Below are 22,635 nucleotides of genomic sequence, written 5' to 3' on the forward strand. Positions count from 1 at the left end.
ATAGTGGTATCAACAGGACACTTGCTCCTAATGGGTATTTAAGAAGTACAATCAGCAAGATTTGGAGGTCTAATGGAAGGAGGAAAGAAGTCAACCTGATTCCCAGGCTTCTGGCTTGATCTACTGGTTGGATGATGATGCAGTTTACTAAATATAAACATTGATAGCTGAACAGGACATATTAACACAATTGTTTAGATGGACTTATATATGGTTTCATGCTAACCAAGGTCCCAAGAAAGTTTTTGGTTGAAATAAAGTCTTTTCCAAAATATTTTAGTCTAATTCCCATTCTTTAATGGTATTAAAATTGAATTTTGATTTAAGTTATTTTGGATCTTTAATTTCTTAGGGATTATTTTAAACATCAGTTCTTTTTCTATAGCAATTTCAGGACAGCTGCTGTATGGCACTCTTTTGCATGTGTACTGACTGCAGAATATTCCCCGGAAATAGAGGACAGGTGTCCAACACAGAAAGTCCAATTTTAAAAATTATTGTTGTAGGCATTTTTCTTCTAAATATAACATGTAGGCTATTTTATAAAATCAAATGTGGTCTTGTTTTACATTATTCTTTCTTATATTGAAGATTCAAACTTGCCTTGAAGTCAACGGCATATTGCTTGCTAAGTTACTTTCCGAAGGCCTTGAGTTCAGGCATAGTTGAAAACCCTCTTGTCTCAAGTCCTCCCTTTCTTAAGTGACAAGAAAAAGAATAGGTCTGAGGCAGGGTTAGAAAATTTTAGAGAAACCTTAGGGGTAAAAGCAAGATGAAAAAGATTGAGAACTATAGGAAGTTCTGAAATAGTGATTTGCTGAAAAGAGAACATAATAAATAGGGAAAAGAAGGAATACAACATATTCTACTCCTGGTGTTAGGTTTTTAATATGTTATTGTTGTGAACATTTAGGCAACACAAAGAAGTAGCAGGACATGTTTAAATGAAATATCAGTTCCTGGAAACTCTTGGTCATGATCCCCATTACAGGCCTGAAGCCCCTCTGACTCTCACTATACATTTCATGATTTGTAAAACATTCTCTCTTTAGAAAATAGATATAAATAACCACCCAAGACCTTTAACTACTAGTCTCATATAAGTCATAGTAAGATCGGTTTGTGCCTTTCATTGGAAGATAAAATTCACGTTGTGTGACAAATGGAATACATAATATTTACAAATGAAAAATTCAGTCCGCTATTTAAAGTTGCTACTAAAAGTCAGAAATCTTGCTCGTTAAAACTTTTTAATTGTGTTATGTTTTGATGTACAGATTGATAATTACTTCTCCCCTAATGAAAATTTCAAGAGTTGAAAAGCTGCATTTCATTTTAGGTAAAAACCTCAATGCCTTCCAAAATTGAAGGGTACAGTTTTTGCTTAGATACATGACATATCAACTCATTTATAAGCTGAGGGTTGAAATCACATGAGCAGAAAGGTGGTATCAGAAAAGCAGTATCTGAATATTGAATAATAGGTGATAAGTCAATAGAAATCCCCCCAAACATTGATCTTTTAGTATTCTGAGACGTCTTCGTTTTTTTTTAATTATGTTCTGTTAGTCACCATACATTACATCATTAGTTTTTGATGTAGTGTTCCATGACTCATTGTTTGCCTATAACACCCAGTGCTCCAGGCAGTACGTTCCCTCCTTAATACCCATCACCGGGCTAACCCATCCCCCCACCCCCCTCCCCTCTAAATCCCTCAGTTTGTTTTTCAGAGTCCATAGTCTCTCATGGTTCGTCTCCCCCTCCGATTCCCCCCCCTTCTTTTTTCCCTTCCTTCTCCTGATGTCCTTCATGCTGTTCCTTATGTTCCACAAATAAGTGAAACCATATGATAATTGACTTTCTCTGCTTGACTTATTTCACTTAGCATAATCTCCTCCAGTCCCATCCATGTTGATGCAAAAGTTGGGTATTCATCCTTTCTGATGGCTGAGTAATATTGCATTGTATATATGGACCACATCTTTATCCATTCGTCAATTAAAGGGCATCTTGGCTCTTTCCACAGTTTGGCTATTGTGGACATTGCTGCTATGAACATTAGGGCGCATATGGGCCTTCTTTTCACTACATCTGTATCTTTGGGGTAAATACCCAGTAGTGCAATTGCTGGGTCATAGGGTAGCTCTGTTTTTAATTTTTTTGAGGAACCGCCACACCATTTTCCAAAGTGGCTGTACCAACTTGCGTTCCCACCAACAGTGTAAGAGGGTTCCCCTTTCTCCATTCTTTCATTTTATTTTAAAAAATAATCTCAATATTTATCAAAGTCAAAAAAGTCAAATAGTGGTAAAAGGATTTATTACAAAATGATCAGCACACCTTATGCCCTTGACAATTCCCAACTTCTCCCCACATTCTGCTACTTCAAGGTAACTGCTTTAAATATTTTGTCCCTGCTTTCTTGTATTTGCATTTAAATTTCCAAATAATATAAAGATAGTGCTATTTTTCAAGGCATTGACTTTATACAGGTTTAGAAGAACAGTAATCGCCTTCATGAAGGCTCCACCCTGGTGGCCTCATCAAATTCTAATCATCTCCAAAAGGTCCCACCTCTTAATACCTCACTCTGGGGAGTAGGGCTTCAACATGTGAATACTGGGGGATGAAAACATTTAATCCATACTAGTGTTGTCCTGGGACTTCCATTTAAAACCATCTGGGTGGTCCTGTTCTTTCACTGTGATAGCAATTTTTAGTCTGGAAACTCAGATATTTGATTTCTGAGATAATTTCTTTGATAATTTCAACTATATATTTTTCTCTTTTCTCTTTCTGTAATTTCTAATCTTTTGTTGAAGCTCCCATACTGATCTAGGACTATTTTTTTCCTTATTTTACATCTTTCTTGTCTTTGGTTTACCTTCAGGGAAAATTCCTTAACTACATTTCCAACTGTTTTAATGAATTTTTAATTTCAGCTATCATATTTTTAATTTCCAAGAGTTATTTCTTACATCATTTTTTAAATATTAGTGTTCTTGTTTTAAGAATGCAATATCTTATCTCTTTGAGAATATTTTACAATTTCTTAAAGTTTTCTGTGTTCCTTGCATTTAACTGCCTCTTTTGGGCATTTTTAAAAAAAGTTTTGGGGCGCCTGGGTGGCTCGGTGGGTTAACTGTCCGAATCTTGATTTCAGCTCAGTTCATGATCTCAGGGTCGTTAGAGCCCTGAGTCAGGGTCCATGCTCGGCAGAGCTCGCCTAAGATTCTCTCTCTCTCTCTCCCTCAAAAAAAAAAAAAAAAAAAAAGTTTTGTTCTGTCGCTCTCATTAACTGTTTTCCTCAAATGCCTGGTGATTATTTGCCATTTGTTCATATTTATATGTGAGACACTTTTTTTTTTTTAATTTACAAGTGAGGCACTATTTACATACAAGCTCTTTGTTTTTGAATTTTAGGTTTCATTTTGCCAGCTTTGTCATCAGAGCACTCCCTAAATTCAGGCTCTGTGAGCCTTTCCTCTAGGACTTGTTCAGTTTCACCTGAGAAGAATCTGATGCGTTGTGGAGCTTCTGAAACTGCTGTAGCTGAGTGGGGAAGTTGCTAAGGGTTTCACCTTCCCCCACAGGTTTAGACTTAATCCTTTGCTTTCAGTCCCCTGTTTCTCCCCCACTCACCTATGCTTAGTTTCCAGATTCTGCAGCTCCGTATCTACTGCTTCCTGCAAAGAGAGAGGTAGTAGGGGTGACCGCTTATCTTCCCCAGAATAGAGTTGGAGACCTAGGGTTAAGCACTCTTCAAACATTCAGATAACCTCCTTAGGCTCCTAGATTCTCATCCGCAGGTCAGAGGGGCCTTATGCCTCCAATTTATGAGCCTTTTTGAGATCTCAAGGGGCAAAAAAAGGCTGACTTTTCATTGTGCTATGGCTTCTTAGGCACATAGGCTTTCCTTTTTCCATTCTGCCAAATTTTTGACCATTCTTCCATCCTGAGCTCTACCTACATTCCGTGTAAGGATTGCAGATGTCTTTTAGTTTCACTGAATCTTACTCTTTTTTTTTCTTTTTCTTTCTTCTTTTTGCCCTCATGGGAAATTTGAGAGGAAAGAAAGGTTGGAAAGCCACATACTTCACCTATAAACCTCACTACTTACTTAAACTAGTCCTAGCCCAGAGCTTTCCCTGGACCTAGTATAATCTTGAAAGAAGTGGTTGTTAATATTGCTAAAAGATAAGCATAATTTATAAACTATTTTTAATAAAACATAATCTTCAGTAATTTATAAATATATCAGAGTCAGTTTCTTATGTTTTTATTTTTATCTTCTCAATGCATGAGATAACGTGTTCAATATTGAATAAATCAAATAAACATGAATTAATGAATGAAGCAACTAAGATATTTGTTTCTGTGTATATATACTGCATAGTACAAAGTTCCTGTTTAGGTAACAAAGTTTTCTCACTCACCATATCCAGATTTGATTTATTATGATAATATATTTATGAATTTAATAGCTAAGGAGAATGAATATTCACTTCAGGGCACCAAAGTTGATATCACTTATATTTGTATTACAAGTTCAATTTTTATTAGTGCTGCTTTTCCTAATGTGCCTATGAAAATATTGTGACTTAACATGATATTTAGAACCAATGAACACTTTAGGCCACTTCCATTTCATTTTCTTCCTTTAGGCAAGTAATCTTATTGCTAATAGAAATATCAAACAGCAAGAAGTATAAGATACAGTTTATATATTTATTTATTTATTCTTACACTACCAACTGTAAATATTTTACCAGTCAGCGTTCTCCAGAGAAATAGAGAGATTTATAACGCTATATGTAATTATATTGTAATATAAACAAAATTACATATTAATTAGTTAATTAATTAATTTTAAGGACTTGCCTCATGTAATTATGGGGGCTAATAAGTTCAACATCCATAGGACAGATTGGCAGGCTGTAAACTCAGGCAGAAGTTGATGCTGTAGTTTGAGGCAGCATTTTTTTCTTCTCTGGGAAACTCCAGCTTTTGCTTTTAAAGCCATCAAATGATTAGATGAGGCTCACCTATATTATAGAGGATAACATCCTTTACCCAGAGTCAACTGATTTAGATGTTAACCACATCTGCAAAATACCTTAGCAGAAACACCTAGAATTGTGTTTGATTAAGTAACTGGGTACTGTAGCCCAGTCAAGTTGATATATAAAAATAACCATCACAAAAATCAATGGAGAACACATGTTGACATGTATCATCCAGTATAAGAAAATGGCTGGTCACTTCCCATAGCTTTTATAAATTAAATAAAAATAGAAAAGGAAATGTATTACAAATAAACCCATATTAAACAAAAGTGTATTCATTTTAAATGACTCTTGATTTCTCAGTGAAGGTCATGATGATTTTTTTTTTCTGCTACAAATGTTAGAGAGCAACCCAAAAGGCACTTTCTCTATTCATAAATATAAACAACAGTAGAACCAGGGAAGAACTATCTAAAGAAAATGAAATTCACAGGAGAGTTTCTTTTAAGTTGAAATGAAGCTGAATAAATGGGGAAAAAAGATAATTCACAGAATATTCATAAAAAAAAGGTGAGACCAAATGGATGAACTATAAAGAAATTTTAACTTAAAAGCCTAGAATAAGGCAACGTTTGGAAATTATTAGTGCATCCAATAATCACTATAAAGAGTATAATGTGATACAAGAATATAAACAATTCACTGAGCAATCAGATGTGAAAACACTTTTGAGAGGGGCGCCTGGGCGGTTCAGATGGTTAAGCGTCTGCTTTTGGCTCAGGTCATGATCTCATGCGGATTGATACCCGCATCGGGCTCCCTGCTTGGCGGGGAGCCTGCTTCTCCCTCTACCTCTACTGTTCCCCCTGCTTGTGCTCTCTTGCTCTCTCTGTCAAATAAATAAATAAAATCTTAAAAAAAAACACTTTTGAGAAAAATAGAATATAATCTTGGAAAGTAAATGACAAAGAAATCAAACAGAAAGTGAAAATTTCCAACAAATATAAGAATTATTATTATTAGATAATAACGTGGGAGGAACTAGCAATTGAGAGAAACTACAGGGCTAGAATTGACAAAACTTGTTTAAAAAAAATATGAGGGGCAATCATCTCTTAGGGCTTTTTGGCTGGGCCTGAGAATTAAACTGACTTATTAGACAGATTAAATAGGGAAAGGCAGACAGATTTACGTGTTTTATGTGAAAGGTGAGCCCTCAAAAGGGAATGAAGACTCCTCAAATGGCAAAACCTACATGCTTTTATATTGGTTTGAATAAAAGAGGCAACTGCAGAGAAGTAACTAAACTATGTAGGGAGGCTAAAGAAAGGTAAGAATTATTTCAACAAGGTCTGTTTTGACAGAATTCACTTGGCTTTAACTCCCTATAGAAGGATGTTTCTTTTCTCCTGATAATAGGGAGGGCATCTTTCACATGGGTGTTTTATCTCTTGTTTTCAGGAGGAAAAGGAAGCATTAGAATACTCTTCTTGCACCTGCTGTTTTTCAAGTGCCTTTAGCTCAAAATAATCTTGATGCCAAAGTGATTTATTTTGGGGTGGCATTTTCTGCCACCCTTGACTTTTGAAGGATAATTTTGCTGGAGGCAGAATACTAGGTTGGTGGGTTTCTTTTTCTTTTAACACTTTAAGTATGCCACCTATTCTCTTCTTGCTTGAATAGTTTCTGAAGAGAAGTACAATCTAATTTTTATCCTTCTTCCTCTAGAGATAAGATTTTTTTTCTTCTGGCTTCTTCAGGTTTTCTCCTTTTCTTTGATTTTCTACAGTTTGAATATGATATGCCTAGGTGAAGTTTTTTTGGTATTTATCATGCTTACTGTTCTCTAAGCTTCCTCAATTTTGGAAAATTCTTCACCACTATTACTTCAAATATTGTTTCTGTTCCTTTCTTTCTTGTTTTCCTTTTGGCATCCCTGTGGTGTGCATGTTACACCTTTTGTAGTTAGCCCACAGTGCTTAGATATTCTGTCCCATTTTTTGCTTTTCAGTTAAGGGAAGTTTCTATTGATAAATCTTGGTATATCTTCAAGCTCACTGATTCTTTCCTTAGCCATGTCCAGTCTAGTGATGAACCAATCAAAGTCATTCTTCGTATCTGTTATTATGTTTTTAACACCTAACATTTCCTTCTAATTCTTTACAAAAGTTTCCATCTCTCTGCTTACATTACCCATCTTTTCTGTCATTTTCTTCCATTAGAGATCTTAGCATATTAATCATATTCTAAATTCCCAGTCTGAAAATTCCAAAATCTCTGCATATCTGAGTTTGGCTTTGTCTCTTCAGACTATGCTGTTTGTTTGCCTTTTAATATACTTCGTAATTTTTTGTTGAAAGCTAGACATGTATCAGATAAAAGAAACTGAGGCAAATAAGCCTTTAATGTGAGATTTTATGTTCATCTAGCTGTGAGTTAGTCGATGTTTACAGTTTTCTGTATCTGTAGGTGTCAGAGGCTAAAATTTTATTCAGTGTCCTTGTTTTTTGTCTCCTCTGTTGTCTTTTCTAGAGGCCGCTTCTTAAACAGAAATATAAATGCTTCACTTGTAATCCCCCATTATTATACAGAAGTCTTATTGATATGGTTAATAAGGTGTAAGGGAGGAAATGCATTCTATAATCCTGTATTTAGGTCTGAGTCTTTTAGTTGCCCCGTGACCTTCACAAGTGCTTCTCAGCTTTCTTCCACATGCCTCCTTAAGTGAGATAGAATATTGGCAAGTGGGGGCTGGAGGTGGGTATTTCCTTTCCCCCATGTGGAAAGATAGAGGAAGTTATAGTTGGGTATTTCCCTTCCCCTACATCAGTTAAACTCTGGTAAAACCCAGATTGGTTAGACTGTGGTAAAATACTTTTCCTTGAGGGCAAACCTTTTTTAAGGAAAACTGAATTCTCTGACTTTTTCCATTACCCTGCCAGAAGCATGAGGGGATTTTTCTCTGATCTTCACCCTAAGAACTTGGTGGTGCTCTTGGGAATAAACAAGAGAGTGTGGGAGGATCCTGCTAAACTTGGACCCCAGAAGTTTTATCCCTCAAGCTTATTTAGGCTTTGTCTCCAGCAAGTAGTCAATTACTCTTAAAGTGTTCTTACTAGTTGTTTAATCCAGTGGTGGTTTCTGCTCCCAATAAGCTGTAAGTCTATGTTCATCTATTTCTCTCATTTTGGGGGTGGATGGTTTGCCCTGTAACCTCAATCTTCTGATGGATCAAAGAAGAGTTGTTGATTTTTACCACATGTACTATTTTCCCTTATTGGATCTTCTAAGGCGTGTTCACTATGATTATTTTTATACCTTAAAATGTCTAGATTGTTGTTTCATAGAAATTAAACAGTGAAAGTAAAGATAGTTATTGCACTGAATAAGCCATTGAGTAAGATAAACTACAACCTAAAGGGGCATGTTTTAAATGATATATACAATACCTTCTATGATATATAGCAGGAGCATTAGCAGTAGAAATTTATTTTTCCCAATGAACTTTTATGTGGAACTCTACTTATTTATAGATCACATCCTTTAAGGCTCAATCAAGGACATCGTTCTGGCAGTAGTTTTTCCTTTATTCAATTCATGTATTTAGTACCTATTGTGTGCCAGGCAACATTCGAGACATTGGGATATATTGGTCAACAAAATATAGTGCCCAAATATAGATTGGGATCTAGGTTACACTAGGGTCCCTATGTTCTGATGGATCAATATAGAGCTCCCAGAAAGTCCTTAATGACATCCATTCTACCAGTGTTTAACTGTTGCCTCAACTTGAGAAATGGCATGAGCTTATGATGCTTACCTAGTGCTAGTTCTACAATTCTTAAACCTCATTCATTTCTATCCAACTTGTTGAGATTTTAGAGTTTTTAAAATTACCTTGGGATGCAGGGAAGCCCGTGGCAACAATCTTAAAAGTTTGGGTATGTGGGGCATGTGGGTGGCTCAGTCGGTTAAGCATCTGCCTTCAGCTCAGGTCATGATCCCAGGGTCCTAGGATAGAGTCCTTCATTGGGCTCTCTGCTCAGCAGAGAGCCTGCCTCTCCCTCTCCCTCTGCCTGCCACTCCCCCTGCTTGTGCTCTTTCTCTGTGTCAAATAAGTAAATAAGTAAATAAATAAATAAATAAAATCTTAAAAAATTTAGGTATGCTAAACTTTATACAATGAATTGATGAAGTGTTCTTTTAGTCTTCTTTTTATTTTTTAAATGAAGAATTTTTACAGATCTTCATCCTCTAAACAGCCATTGATTTTTTTTCTGTCCTCTATTCAAGAATATAAAATAATACTTTTTATTTCTTTTTTTTAAAGGTTTTATTTATTCATTTGAGAGAAAGAGAGAGAGAGAGTGCACACAAGCAGGGGGATAGTCAGAGGGAGAAGGAGAGGGAGAAGCAGGCTCCCTGCTTAGCAGGGACTTAACATGGGGCTCCATCCCAAGACCTGGAGATCATGACCTGAGCCGAAGGCAGACGCTTAACCATCTGAGCCACCTAGGCACCCCTAAAATAATGCTTTTTCATGTTATGTCTTCAGGAACTCTGTTACACAACATGTGCAAGTAATATGACACAAATTATAAAGTTGCAGTTTCCAGATGCTGCATAAAATTAATAATATAAAAAGTAATAGCACAGGTAATGCTTTTAAAGGGGAAATTCTGTTTTTAAAATCTTCCAAATTATTTGTTTTCAAAAGCATGCAAGGAAGAAAGTGTATTGACAGAAGGGTGGCTGGAGATATTGGGAAACAACAGTGGATTGTGAAAATGCTATAAAACATTACATGGTAGGAAATTGTCGAGAAAATATAAACCTTTATACAACCCTGTTAATAGTAACTTTATTTCTAGTTCAAGACCATTATAACAATCTATGTGGGATAGTACATGTAGAGCAGATAATTAATTTTAGGACAATATTTTCAGTGTCTCTGTAGTCTCAAACAAAGACTTCTAGGATAGAGGGTGCTTAGAAAGAATTTGAGATTTATTAGTCCCCAGTGCCACATTAGGCAAAGAATACATTGGTAAGCACCCTGCCAGCATACCTAAGGCTCCTGAATGGCTCCTCTGACTGGGACCCATCCTGTGATGCTCCCTTTTCTATCCAGGTTAATGGAACATCAGTGGAGAAAGAATAACTTTCACATTGGAAAAGGATTGCATCTTGTTGTTCACTTCCATATATTAATCTTAAGTACCTTATATCCCATGATCTTGCAGTGTTGTTCTGCAGGAGGATAGAATTTTGTGTAAAGAATGTATGTCTTGGGCCTTATGCAGGAAGGGTCTTACTTGAGGTATTGAAACTTTCTTCTAAGATAATTTCGTATATTATGGCTAGAGCTCAAGGGCATGACTTCAGATATTATAAACCTTCTGAAAAAGATATATACACACAGATATACATTTATAAACATGCACATATATTTATCTATGTTATGTGTGATAAAGCTATTTTAAAAAACAGGAGAATGATTAACTCTAGAATCAGGAGAATGGTTATCCTTGGGTTGTAGTGAGGAAGGTGAAATTTTGATAAGCTTCATAGGGCTCCGAGGGACAGGTTAATATCTCTTTTTTAAGCTGAGCAGTGAGTTTATGGGTGTTGATTTTACATATGATCTACTTCATTTTAAAATGTGAAAAAAAGAAAGTCACACATAAGAAATATCATGGACATCTGATTTTTTTAAGTGGAATTTATCTATGGCACCAGGAGAGACTCTAATACTTTATCAGAGCAACATTGTGATGGACAAAATATCATAGTCTTTTTTTTTTTCTTTCAGTCCGAAAGGATATAGTCCGCATCCTCCCCAGTTTAGATGTTGAAGTCAAAGACATTACTGACAGTTACGATGCCAACTGGTTTCTTCAGCTATTATCTACACAAGATCTCTTTGAAATGACCAGTAAGGAGTTCCCCATAGTGGCTGAAGTCATAGAGGCACCTCAAGGAAAGGAGCTTCCCAGAAGCATTTTACAGCCTGGGAAGACCATTGTGATTCACAAAAAGTACCAGGCATCGAGGATCTTAGCTTCAGAAATTCGAAGCAATTTTCCTAAAAGGCACTTCTTGATCCCCACTAGCTATAAAGGCAAATTCAAGCGGCGACCCCGGGAGTTCCCAACTGCCTATGACCTTGAGATAGCAAAGAGTGAAAAGGAGCCTCTCCACGTGGTGGCCACCAAAGCCTTTCATCCCCCTCATGATGAGCTGTCATCTGTATCTGTTGGGGACCAGTTTCTAGTGCATCACTCACAGACAACTGAAGTCCTTTGTGAGGGAATCAAAAAAGTGGTGAATGTTCTGGCCTGTGAAAAAATCCTCAAAAAATCCTATGAGGCAACACTGCTCCCTTTGTACATGGAAGGAGGTTTCGTAGAGGTGATTCATGATAAGAAACAGTACCAGATTTCTGAGCTCTGTGCGCAGTTCCGCTTGCCCTTCAACGTGAAGGTATCTGTGAGAGATCTTTCCATTGAAGAAGACATTTTGGCTGCTACACCAGGACTGCGGTTGGAGGAAGCTATCACAGACTCCTATCTACTTATAAGTGGCTTTGCCAACCCCAGGGAGTGCTGGGAAATTCCTGTCAGCCGCTTAAATATGACTGTTCAGTTAGTTAATAGTTTTTCTAGGGACACAGGATCAGTTCTAGTCAGGACTCTGGTTGAAGAGATCACCGAAGAACAGTATTACATGATGCGAAGATATGAAGGCTCTTTCTCCCACCCCCCACCTCGCCCTCCCAAACATCCCTCAGTGGAGGAAACAAAGTTAACCCCGCTCACCTTAGCAGAGAACAGGGCTGTGGGTCTGCCTAAGTCTCCCAAGGTAAGGCTATGATTTTGTAGTTTTTCCTTTTTAGCATTTTTCTTGAGGCAATTTATTTCAAGTCTCTTCCGAGTTTCTTTTTTGCTTACTTTTCTTTCTTTCATGCCATATTTGAAATGAGTCTTTCTGATGCACAGTAGATGAATGAACATCAACAGAGCATAAGCTGTTGCAACATTTTGTATTTTGATGCTTAACCAGTAGATATGACAAAAAGTTTGTATTGAATTAGAAATAGCAGGGATGACATTTGGATATGATGACCCAAATTGCTGTCTCAATGGGTTTTGGTAATTAGGAATGTTTTATAAGGTGCCTCAGAAGCAAATCTCTTTTATTTTGGAAGTGCTGTTCTTTTTTCTAGGTAGAGTTGTTTTAATACTTCATCCGGGAAATGAGCATACAATAAGCTCCCTTCTTCGGGGGAGTTTACCAGTAGCATGCATCTATAACACATGTCTTCATTTTGTTTTATGTGCAGAAAGATGTAAAAATATCTTGGCAGAACTGTGTGTGAGCATATGAGCATCTGCCCACATTCTGCCTATCTGAGGATTGTAATCTTTAACAGTTCTATTGAAAAACAAAATCAATAAAATTGCAGACAGTGTGAGATCATAACAGAATCAACAACTCCATAACCATTGGAAAGGTTTTGGGAGGGGAGGGGTTTCGGCTTCATTTCCCCTTGAAGTCTTTGCCTCTTGAAAACTGCCTGCTGAGTACCTGGAAAGCACTTGCCCTGACACCATGGAGTGTAGGTCGTTTATCTGGCCCCCAGTGGTTCTGTGGTGTGTGGAAGGAGTGCGTTCTGGCCTGGCAGATGTTGTGCTAGCAGCTTGGGGAAACAAAGCAATTAGTAAAACAAAGAGAGATGCTGTGTTGACTCTCTATACTCAGGAATGATAGCAGCCTCGGGCTTCAAGTATGTGGGTATGAAAATACTTTTAATTCTACATTTCAAAGATTGCATTCTGAGTGTGTGCTGGATAAATCCAGTAACAATCTTCAAACTCATCTTCAGAAAAAAGATAAAAGCAGCAGAAATTTCCTTTCCAGAAAAAAATGATCTCGACGGGGTCATTTTAAATTAAACAATTGTTCCCAAATAATGTTGATTAACAGACTGCTATTAATGTCGAAAGTGTCTAGCTTCTCCTGTTTAATATATTTTTATTGCTGAATGGAATGATGTGAGAGATGGAATGATGGTCTCATTCTTAGTGGTAGGCAGAATAATAACCCCCCACACCCTCCCAAGATGTTCATGCCTAAACTTCCAGAACCAGTGAATATGTTACATTAGATGGCAAAAGAGACTTTTTACATGTGCTTAAAATTAAGGACTTTGAGATGAGGAGATTATTCTGGATTAACCAGATAGGTCCCACTTAATCACAGATCCTTAAAGAACCTTTCCCAGTTGAGGTCAGGGTCAGAGAGAGATGTGACTCAGGGGAATGGTCACAGAGAGACAGTGTTGCTGCCTTTGAAGATGAAGGAAGGGAGAATTGAGTCAAGGGATGCAGATGTCTCTAGGTGCTAGAAAAGTTAAGAAAACATTCTCCCCTAAAGCCTCCAGAAAGGAACACAGCTCTGCTGTGGTTTTGGGATATAGGTGAGGTTCGGTGGAGTGAGGTCCTGAGCTGACAACCAAGAAAGATTCAGCCAGCCTTCTGTTCAACTCTGTCAACACCTTCATTTTAGCCAGTGAGACTTATGTAGGATTTCTGACTTACAGAAATGTCAGATAATAAATTTGTATTGTTTAGGGCACCATGTTTATGTTACAGCAGCAGTAGAAAGCTAATATAAGACAGAAGTTGAGCAGGAGGAATAAGTAAAAACTTTACATAAAAAGATCTATATTTAAGTTAGAACTTGTTTTTTTGGCAAAATGACTTTTCCTTTTTCTTTTTAAAGAATTTATTAGCTCATGTACCCATGGAGAACCTAAGGGTACAGCTAAACTTCAGGGACAGTTGGAAGCAGTATTTTGAACATGGCCAAAGTGAGTCTTGCTTTTCATCACAGAGTTATTTTCACAGACTAGTTTTATTCATACAGGGCACACTGCGATGGTGGTTCCAGCATCATTTAGTCTCACCACTTGATAAAAATGTCATCTCTTTGTTTGTTTTCAGCTTAAAAAGAGGGGGGCTTTGGAGCACATGCTCATTTCCCGGTTCAATCAATTCATTGGCTGCTCCAATTTACAGCCAAGATTGTCTCAAATGGTAGAGGTAAGTGTGAAGTATGTGAAGATCTGGAGATGTCCATTACAATCAGAAAGGAAGGAGTCGAAAATCCTAAACTACTAAGAAAGCATTCATAGAAAAAAATAGGTTAAAAGTTTTAAAAATGCCATTTCACAGAGTGTCAGATGAAAATGATCCAAGTGTTTTATTTGGAGAGAAACTCACAAAACAAGTTACACCTAGGTTACCGACTTGGAGAAACCTCCAGACCCCTCCTGAGTTTCTCCTTTACTCACACAACTGCCATACTCACAATACTTCCGACACCAGATATGTGAGGTTTCTGACACAAAGCAGTTTGTTGACACCAAGTGGGTGTTCTACAACTTAACTCAATTCTGAAACTACTTACTTGGAGATAGTGTCAGATCCCACGTGTTAAGGTCTCAGTCCCTCAAGTCTGCCCCCCACTTCAGATACTATTTGCAAGTAGTAGGTCCTCAGGTTACCTACAACTTCTGTCTGAGAAGGCTACAAATTCCCACAAGCCCCTCATCAGGTTTAGTGAATTCCCTAGCAGAGCTCAGAGAACTCAGGGATTGGGTTTACTAGTTTATTAAAGGATATGATAAAGGATACAGATGAACAGTCAGAGGAAGAGATACACAGGGCAAGGTCTGGTAGGGTCCTGAACATAGGATCTTCTGTCCTGTACAGTTGGGATACACTACCCTCCTGGTATATGGATATGTTTGCTAACCTGGAAGCTCTCCAAACCCCATACTTTTGGGATTCTTGTGGAGGCTTCCTCACATAGGGATGATCAGTTATTAACTCCATTTCTAGTCCCTCTCTGCTCTCTGGAGAATTCGAGTGGACAGTGGGGGAAGGGCTGAAAATTCCAAGCTTCTAATTATGGGGTGATTTTTCTGGTGACCAGCCTCTATCCAGAAGCCCACCCAGAGTCACCTCATTAGAACAAAAAAATATTCCTATTACCCAGGAAATTCCAAGGGATTTAGGAACTCTGTGTCAGGAACCAAGGATAGAGACCAGTATATATATTTTCTAGTATCTCACAGTTACTAAAATAAAACTAATGCAATCTTTGACTCAATTCATATGTGTAGGATTCCAGATCAACTGAATAATTCCTAGCTCCTTGTTCTCTGGTCAGACCCCACATGGATTCTTTTGTCTATTTCTGAGTCTCACTTCTTTTTTTTAAGGTTTATGTATTTCAGAGAGAGAGAGAGAGAGAGAGAGAGAGTGCACAAGCAGGGGGGGCAGAGGGAAAGAGAAAACCTCAAGCAGTCTCCATGCTGAGCATGGAGCCTGATGTGGGGCTCGACCTCATGACCCTGAGATCATGATCTGAGCCAAAACCAAGAGTCAGATGCTCAACTGATTGTGCCACCCAGGTGCCCCTCTGAATCCCACTTCAAAGAATATTGATAATAGAAGTTTGTTAAATGTTGAGTCATTTATTAAGATTTTAAAAAGTCCAGGAGACATTTTCATCTGAGAAATAATTGAGGGAACTAAGGGATTGTCTAAACCTGAATGACTTCGTGCTGGGTGATACTGTTGTATACATTTAAAGTGCTACTCTGTGGCAAAGAGTGCATTCTGATTTTCTATTACAACATTGGCTGAGTCAAAGGGAAGACAGTTTTAGTGTAATATGTGGGAATAGGTTCCTTGTCCCCTAAAAGGTGAAAGCAGAAGCTAGGAAACCCTAGTTCAGTGATGTCATCAGGACACTTGTGCTCGGTTGAAAGTTTATCAGTCAGTTGAGAAGGGTCTATAATTCTTTGTTTATAATTAGTTTCATCAATGCTAGTGTAGTGTGGTAGACAAAGAAATATATTTTCTCTGAAATCACTTTAAAATGGCAGAGAATGCTATAATTTACCTGTGCTCAGACCTACTGACCTCATTTTTCAACACTTTTTCTTACCATGAAGATAGAAATCTGCTTAGTGGATCATTTGTGGAATATAAACAGAAGCTCTGTCAGTTTCTGCATGATCTACTTGAAAAGTCTTACAACCTACTATTTCTTATCATCACAGTGTCATCCTTTCATATATTTCTTTTATGTTTCTTCTGATATCTACATTGAAGCTCTTCTATCTATGTATGCTTTTAGAAGTGATTGGTTAAAACGCTTTTTATACTCCACAGGCCAGAAACAGCCGTTGAAAACAAGCCTCTAAGATTCTGACTTGCATATGGAATATTGTTTTAAATTCGGAGAACAATTTGCAAGGGCTGTTCAGAGTTTAAATATTCAAACCCACTTAACTCCGTAAAATACCTTATTCTACATGTAAAGAAGAGTATCAGATCCTCCTTATGTAAATTTACGTATGCCTTCCCAGTGGGTCATTGCTTTTCCTAGGTCATTTCTTGCACCGTGAAACAACAGGACGGATGGATGCATGTGCTACCTGAGAGTATAGGTATCCACTGCCAGTGATGAACCCTACAGGTTCATCTTTAGAAATTAAGAATATATGAGGACATGTTATAGAAACTAGGATAAATAGAAAAAACTGTTTTTCAGGGTAGAATTGCAAGTGCTCTCTCTAGCTTGAGCAATGGCCTAGAATAAGAAAGGCTCAATTGTAGTAGCACTTGAGAATTATAATATGGATATGATCAGGGCAGATGTAGGGTATGTGTGGGGTAGATATCACCAGAGATATCTCGAGGCCTAGGAAGTTTTACATGGAAGGACTTTATTGTCATTTTGAAAACATGATAGCCGTTAGGGGGAATAATGGATGGGGTCTGAACAAAGGGATGAGAATGTCCTGAGTAACCCCTCAACATTCCTTTTGAGCTTATGACAATGTAGACATAACATCTTTAGGATCTTTGCATTCTGTTTCTTAATCAGATGAGAACAGTGTTGTAAAATGACTAAGTAAATGGCTGGGCTTAAAATTGTTTTCTAAATGCGAGTGTTGTGGGGCAGACTCTCCTTTCCTGAGGGTTATTTCCTATGTCAGAAGTAGTTTCAGATAGTTTGAAAGAACATGTACTCACTGGGGTTTTTGCCTGTCGTGGATAATATATGGCTATGACTTCTGAGTGCCACACAGGAGAAATGTAACTTCTGTATTCTGATGAAAGGGCCTATAACCAGATAGAAAAACAAACCTTTGGTTGAAAGATGAGGTGTTCCACTCCTTCAGAGACTTCACCTGGGACCAGAAATCTTGCATTTCACTAACGCTGTTTGGCCATTTAATGCCCAAGTGTCCACTTTGCTGCTGGAATTTCTAGATTTCTGTCAGACAAGAACACCCACAGGAGCCATTAAGGCAAAGAGCAAGGGAGGCAGTAATGGCAAGGTAGTGTGATTGGAGCAGAAAACAAACCCGGTACCAGAATTAGAGAGCTGAAAAAGGCAGAGGGAAGCAGCGGTTTCTGGGAGGTGCAGAGAGAACACTTCACCAGCGGCTGCTGGGTGCTAAGACTCACTTCTGATCCGGTGTGACAGTTAGTGGCTGAAAAGTGTTAAAGAAACCATGCTTCTAGGGTAAATCTAGATCATTAGAGAATAGTTTTATATCCTCTGTTTTTGTTTTTGTTAACCTGATGTAGTATAAAGACAGTAAGAGCTTTTGGATTTGTAACCAACTCTACACTTCTGAAGACTGATATCTATCTACTCGTGATGCATTCTCTCTAACATAGAGCTGTAAGTCTGTTTCCCTGTGAATAGGGAAAAGTAACGTTTTAGCAGTCTTCAGAGACCAAAGACAAAGATGGTGGAACATGGACATACTTAAAAAATTGGGATTTTAAATCTGAGAAATAAGAAAGAGGGAACTTATGATCTTCCTTTAAAAAGTTGACAAATTTAGCATATTTTCAGCAGATATTTGAGCCATCCTCAAGGTTAAGGTTAAGACACCATGGGTTTTGAGTTGCCCAAGATCTGTAGCCTAATGTAAAGGCATGAACCTGTAAACAGCCAACTATATTAGGAGCAAGTAAAAAAGGTGGGAGGAGGAGGGAAATGATGAATCAAGGAAGTGCTGAGTAGAAAATTAGCCAAAGTCAAGTTCCAGCTGAAACCCTGCAGGTAAAACTCCATACCCAATGGGAAGTGTGGAATAGTTACAAGTTCTTTTTGTGCTTCTGGAAGTGAGAGAGTAAAAAGAACTTTTAAAGTTTTCCTCTGGCATAACATGTACTATATTAATACTTCTAGCTGGATAGCCAAAGAATGGCTTAAATGACTTTTAAATGAAAAAAAAATTAGTTAAAGTCAGGCATTAAGGAGACATGGCCTTATTTTCAGGAAATGTCAACCAAAAAAATGAATGTTATTCAACTAATAACAAAATACTCGTTTTCTCTAGAGAGTTTGTGTCCAAAGAACACTGTTTCCTTCTGGGAGGCTGAAGTGTACTCCTACTCGGAAATACTTGAATTAACCAAAATTCTGGCCCTCTTTGAGTTTTCAGTTGTCAATGTTTACAGCAGGGGAATGAGGAAAGACTGATAAAAAGCATTAGTGAATACTGCTCCTTGCATCCCTCTCCCATCTGTGGAGTCAAGAACTAAAATATACCACCAAATATGTGATTATCACGTTTTCAGTGTTAGTAATTATTATTTTTTAACTGCAAAAAAAGTCATTTAAAATTTTTGTTTATTTTCCCAGGGGATTGGCAGAATGATTGAATGAAACTTACAGTAAATCATTCCACATTAGATTTCTGGCTTTTATGGTGATTAGAATAGTTTTCATTTTTTTAAAGCATTCATAACCTGGAAATCCCTGTTTAGAAATGACCAGCTACCACTGAAGAATCAGTAATTTGGGAATGCTCAGTGCACAATATGTATAAAGTAAGGGCATTTGAATTGCCAACTTCCTATAAGCCCTATAGGGATTCATTGATTCACTGAGTCATTCATTTCCCTATGTATCCATTGAGTTGGGTGTGGGCTTACTAGATATTTAAGTTCTGTTCTTTGAGCTCACTACCTTTTGTTCTGTTTTTTAAATTTTCAAAAAATCTAAAGAGTAGCTGGAGAAATCTAGAGGAGGTTAGTTCCAGCTGGCTTTGCAGTTTCAAAAACTGATTTATCTGAGTTTTCCATTACTATATCAGTTCTGAATTTATTTTAGAATAAAAACCTTACCTAGAAATAAATTGATAAGACATAAGCTATATATTTGAGCAAATAAGTTTTGCTACAACTCACAGTTTCTTGCAAGTGAACCATTACTTTTAATCTTTTGGTTGTGTTTCCAGACTTACATAAATGAAAACATTTATGTTTTTCTTCCCAAACATTTCCTGGGTAAATATTAAGATAGAAAATGAGCACAAGAGTGCTGTGAAAGAATGTGTAAGGGTAGGCTTCCTAAAATCAGTATTTTTTTTAAACTTAAAAAGTAGAAAACTTAAGAAAAAGATTTTCTCTGTATTAGAAGACAGTAGTAAGTAAAAATGAACGTAGAATTTAAGAGACTAGAGGGTCCATAAAAACTCTAAAAATTCAAAGAGAAAGAAATGATTCATACTTATGCATTATATAAGGACAAATTCTCAGCCAGCCTATTACAGCACTAATTTTTTTCTTTAATCATACTTCATCCAGAATCTAACCTCAGTATGATCATGATGTCTTGGAAAACCTCTGCTTAGTACTTAATTATCAATATACACTTCTAATAGAACAAGTTGCTCTTAGCTATTTTGTAAGATATGCCATTGCTTAAGACATTTACCATGAACCAGTCACACAGCTCATTTAAAATTTGTTGAGGAGAGAAAAAAATTAGAGGAAATCTTGTAAGATCATAAGGCCATTGACTGCAAAATTAGCCAAATGAATAAATATATATATATATTATTATACCACTATATATATACACCATTATATATTAGACCACAAGAACTGTATAATGTCTACTGTTATTTATGCAGGCAAAGAATTGAAAGGGGCTGATCATAAAATTGTGGAGTTACACAATATATAAAAAGCAAGAAATATCCATTCTCCTGGTGTAAGAGATAAGAATGTAATTTTAACTTGTGATGTTAAGCTTATTTAGATCACTAAACTTTATATACCATTTGTCCTTAATGGAAATTTGTTGTTTCCAATGCTTTCCAGACCTTAACTAGTGTTTAAAAAGTGTTTCCTTACTAGTTGTGAAATGGGATAAAATACCAAGTCATATGAATTGTCTAATCCAAGGATGGGAATTGCCCTACCCAAGATATTTTTCTCTTCATTGTCTCTGGTTCTAGCTTCTCCCCTGATCTGTAATCATTTCTGTATTTTTCCATTAGCACTAGACTCTTCTCAAGCCAAATTTACTCTCACAGGCTTGACAGGCATCCTGTGTTCAATAAAATATCATAAGGTCTATGATCCAGGCTGCTCAATGTTCTGTAATTAAAAAACTACTTGCCCATTACTGCACTCTTCCTCTGTTCCTGGCATTATGCTAGGTGCTTACATGTATTATTATCTTATTTAATCCTTCACACAGCTTCATGAAATGGGTGCTGTTATTATCCCTATTTTGTAGATGAGATGAGTGGGGCTGAAAGGTATGTAATGTGTCCTGGTTGGCAAATTTTGTGGTAAATCCTTAGTCCTCATATTATTTTTTTTCAATTCCAGTATAGTTAACATACAGTGCAATATTAGTTTCAGGTGTACGATATGGTGATTCAACTTCCATACATCACCCAGGGCTCATCACAATGAGTGCATTCCTGAATCCCTATCACCTGTTTAACCCATTCCCCCACTTACTCCCCTCTGGTAACCATCAGTGTGTTTTCTATGGTTAAGAATCTGTTTCTTGGTTTTTCTCTGTCTCTCTCTCTCTCTTTTTTCTTTTGCTCATTTGATTTGTTTCTTAAATTCCACATATGAGTGAAATCACGTGGTATTTGTCTTTCTCTGACTGGTTTATTTCTCTTAGCATTATACTCTCTAGTCCATCCATGCCATTGCAAATGACAAGATTTCATTCTTTTTTATGGCTGAGTGATATTCCATTATCATACATATATATATATATGTATGTATGTATATATATATATATGATATACATATACCACACCTTCTTTATCCATTTGTCTATCAGTGGACACTTGGGCTGTTTCCAAGTTTGGCTGTTGTAAATAGTGCTGCAGTAAACATTGGGGTGCAGATGTCCCTTTGATTTAGTATTTTTGTATTTTTTTGGGTAAAATGCCAGTAGTGTGGTTACTAGATCACAGGGTAGTTCCATTTTTAGCCTTTTGGGGAACATCCACACTGTTTTCCACAGTGTCTGCTCCAGTTTGCATTCCTACCTACAGACCATGAGGGTTCCTTTTTCTCCATATCCTCGCCAGCATTTGTTATTTCTTGTGTTTTTGATTGTAGCCATTCTGACAGGTGTGAGATATCTCATTGCAGTTTTGATTTGCATTTCTCTGGTGATAAGTGATGTTGAGCATCTTTTCATACGTCTATTGGCCATCTGTATGTCTTTGGAAAAATGTTGTCTTCTGCCATTTTTAATTGGATTATTTTTGGGGTGTTGAGTTGTGTAAGTTCTTTTAGAGGGGACATTCCTCAACATAATAAAGGCCATATATGAAAAACCCATAGCTAACATCATCCTCAATGGGGAAAACCTGAGAGCTTTTCCCCTAAGGTCAGGAATAAGACAAGGATGTTCACTCTGACTCCTTTTATTCAACAAACTACTGGAAGTCCTAGCCACAGCAATCAGACAACAAAAAGAAATAAAAGGCAACCAAATTGAAAGGAAGAAGTAAAACTTTCACTATTTGCAGATAACATGATACTATGTATAGAAACCCTGAGAGACTCCACCAAAAAACTACTAGAACTGATAATTCAGTAAAACTGCAGGATGCAAAATCAATATGCAGAAATCTGTTACATTTCTATACACTAATAAGCAGCAGAAATCAAGGAATCAGTCTCATTCACAATTGCAAAAAAACCAATAAGATACCTAGGAATAAACCTAACCAAAGAGGTGAAAGATCTGTACTCTGCAAACTATAAAACACTTACAAAAGAAATTGAAGACAACACACAAAAAATGGGAAGACATTCTATGCTCATGGGTTGGAAGAACAAATATTGTTAAAATGTCTATACTACCCAAAGCAGTCTATACATTTAATGCAATCCCTATCAAAATACCAACAGCATTTTTCACAGAACTAGAACAAACAGTTCTAAAATTTGTATGGAACCACAAATGACCCCAAATAACCAAAGCAATCTTGAAAAAGAAAAGCAAAACTGGAGCTATCACAATTCCAGACTTCAAGGTATATTATGAAGCTTTAATAGAACAGTGTGGTACTGGCACAAAAGTAGACACATAAATCAGTAGAACAGAATAGAAAACCCAGAAATATACCCACAATTATATGGACAATTAATCTTCAACAAAGGAGAAATGAATAGACAATAAGAAAAAGACAGTCTCTTCAACAAATGGTGTTGGAGAAACCGGACAGTTACATGCAGAAGAATGAAACTAAACC

At 37.0% G+C, this 22,635-nt stretch overlaps 1 protein-coding gene across 3 annotated transcripts in view; it reads left to right on the top strand.

Moving 5' to 3' along the window:
* THEMIS (thymocyte selection associated) overlaps positions 1-22,635 on the top strand; it is a 191,593-nt gene that overhangs the window by 91,815 nt on the left and 77,143 nt on the right. For all 3 annotated transcript variants that reach the window (XM_027602814.2, XM_027602816.2, XM_027602815.2), the window contains exon 4: positions 10,822-11,870. In XM_027602814.2, coding sequence (XP_027458615.2) covers positions 10,822-11,870 — 1,049 coding nt within the window. The remainder of the gene's footprint in view (positions 1-10,821; positions 11,871-22,635) is intronic.

Source organism: Zalophus californianus, chromosome 7, assembly GCF_009762305.2.
Source record: "Zalophus californianus isolate mZalCal1 chromosome 7, mZalCal1.pri.v2, whole genome shotgun sequence".
NCBI lineage: Eukaryota > Metazoa > Chordata > Mammalia > Carnivora > Otariidae > Zalophus > Zalophus californianus.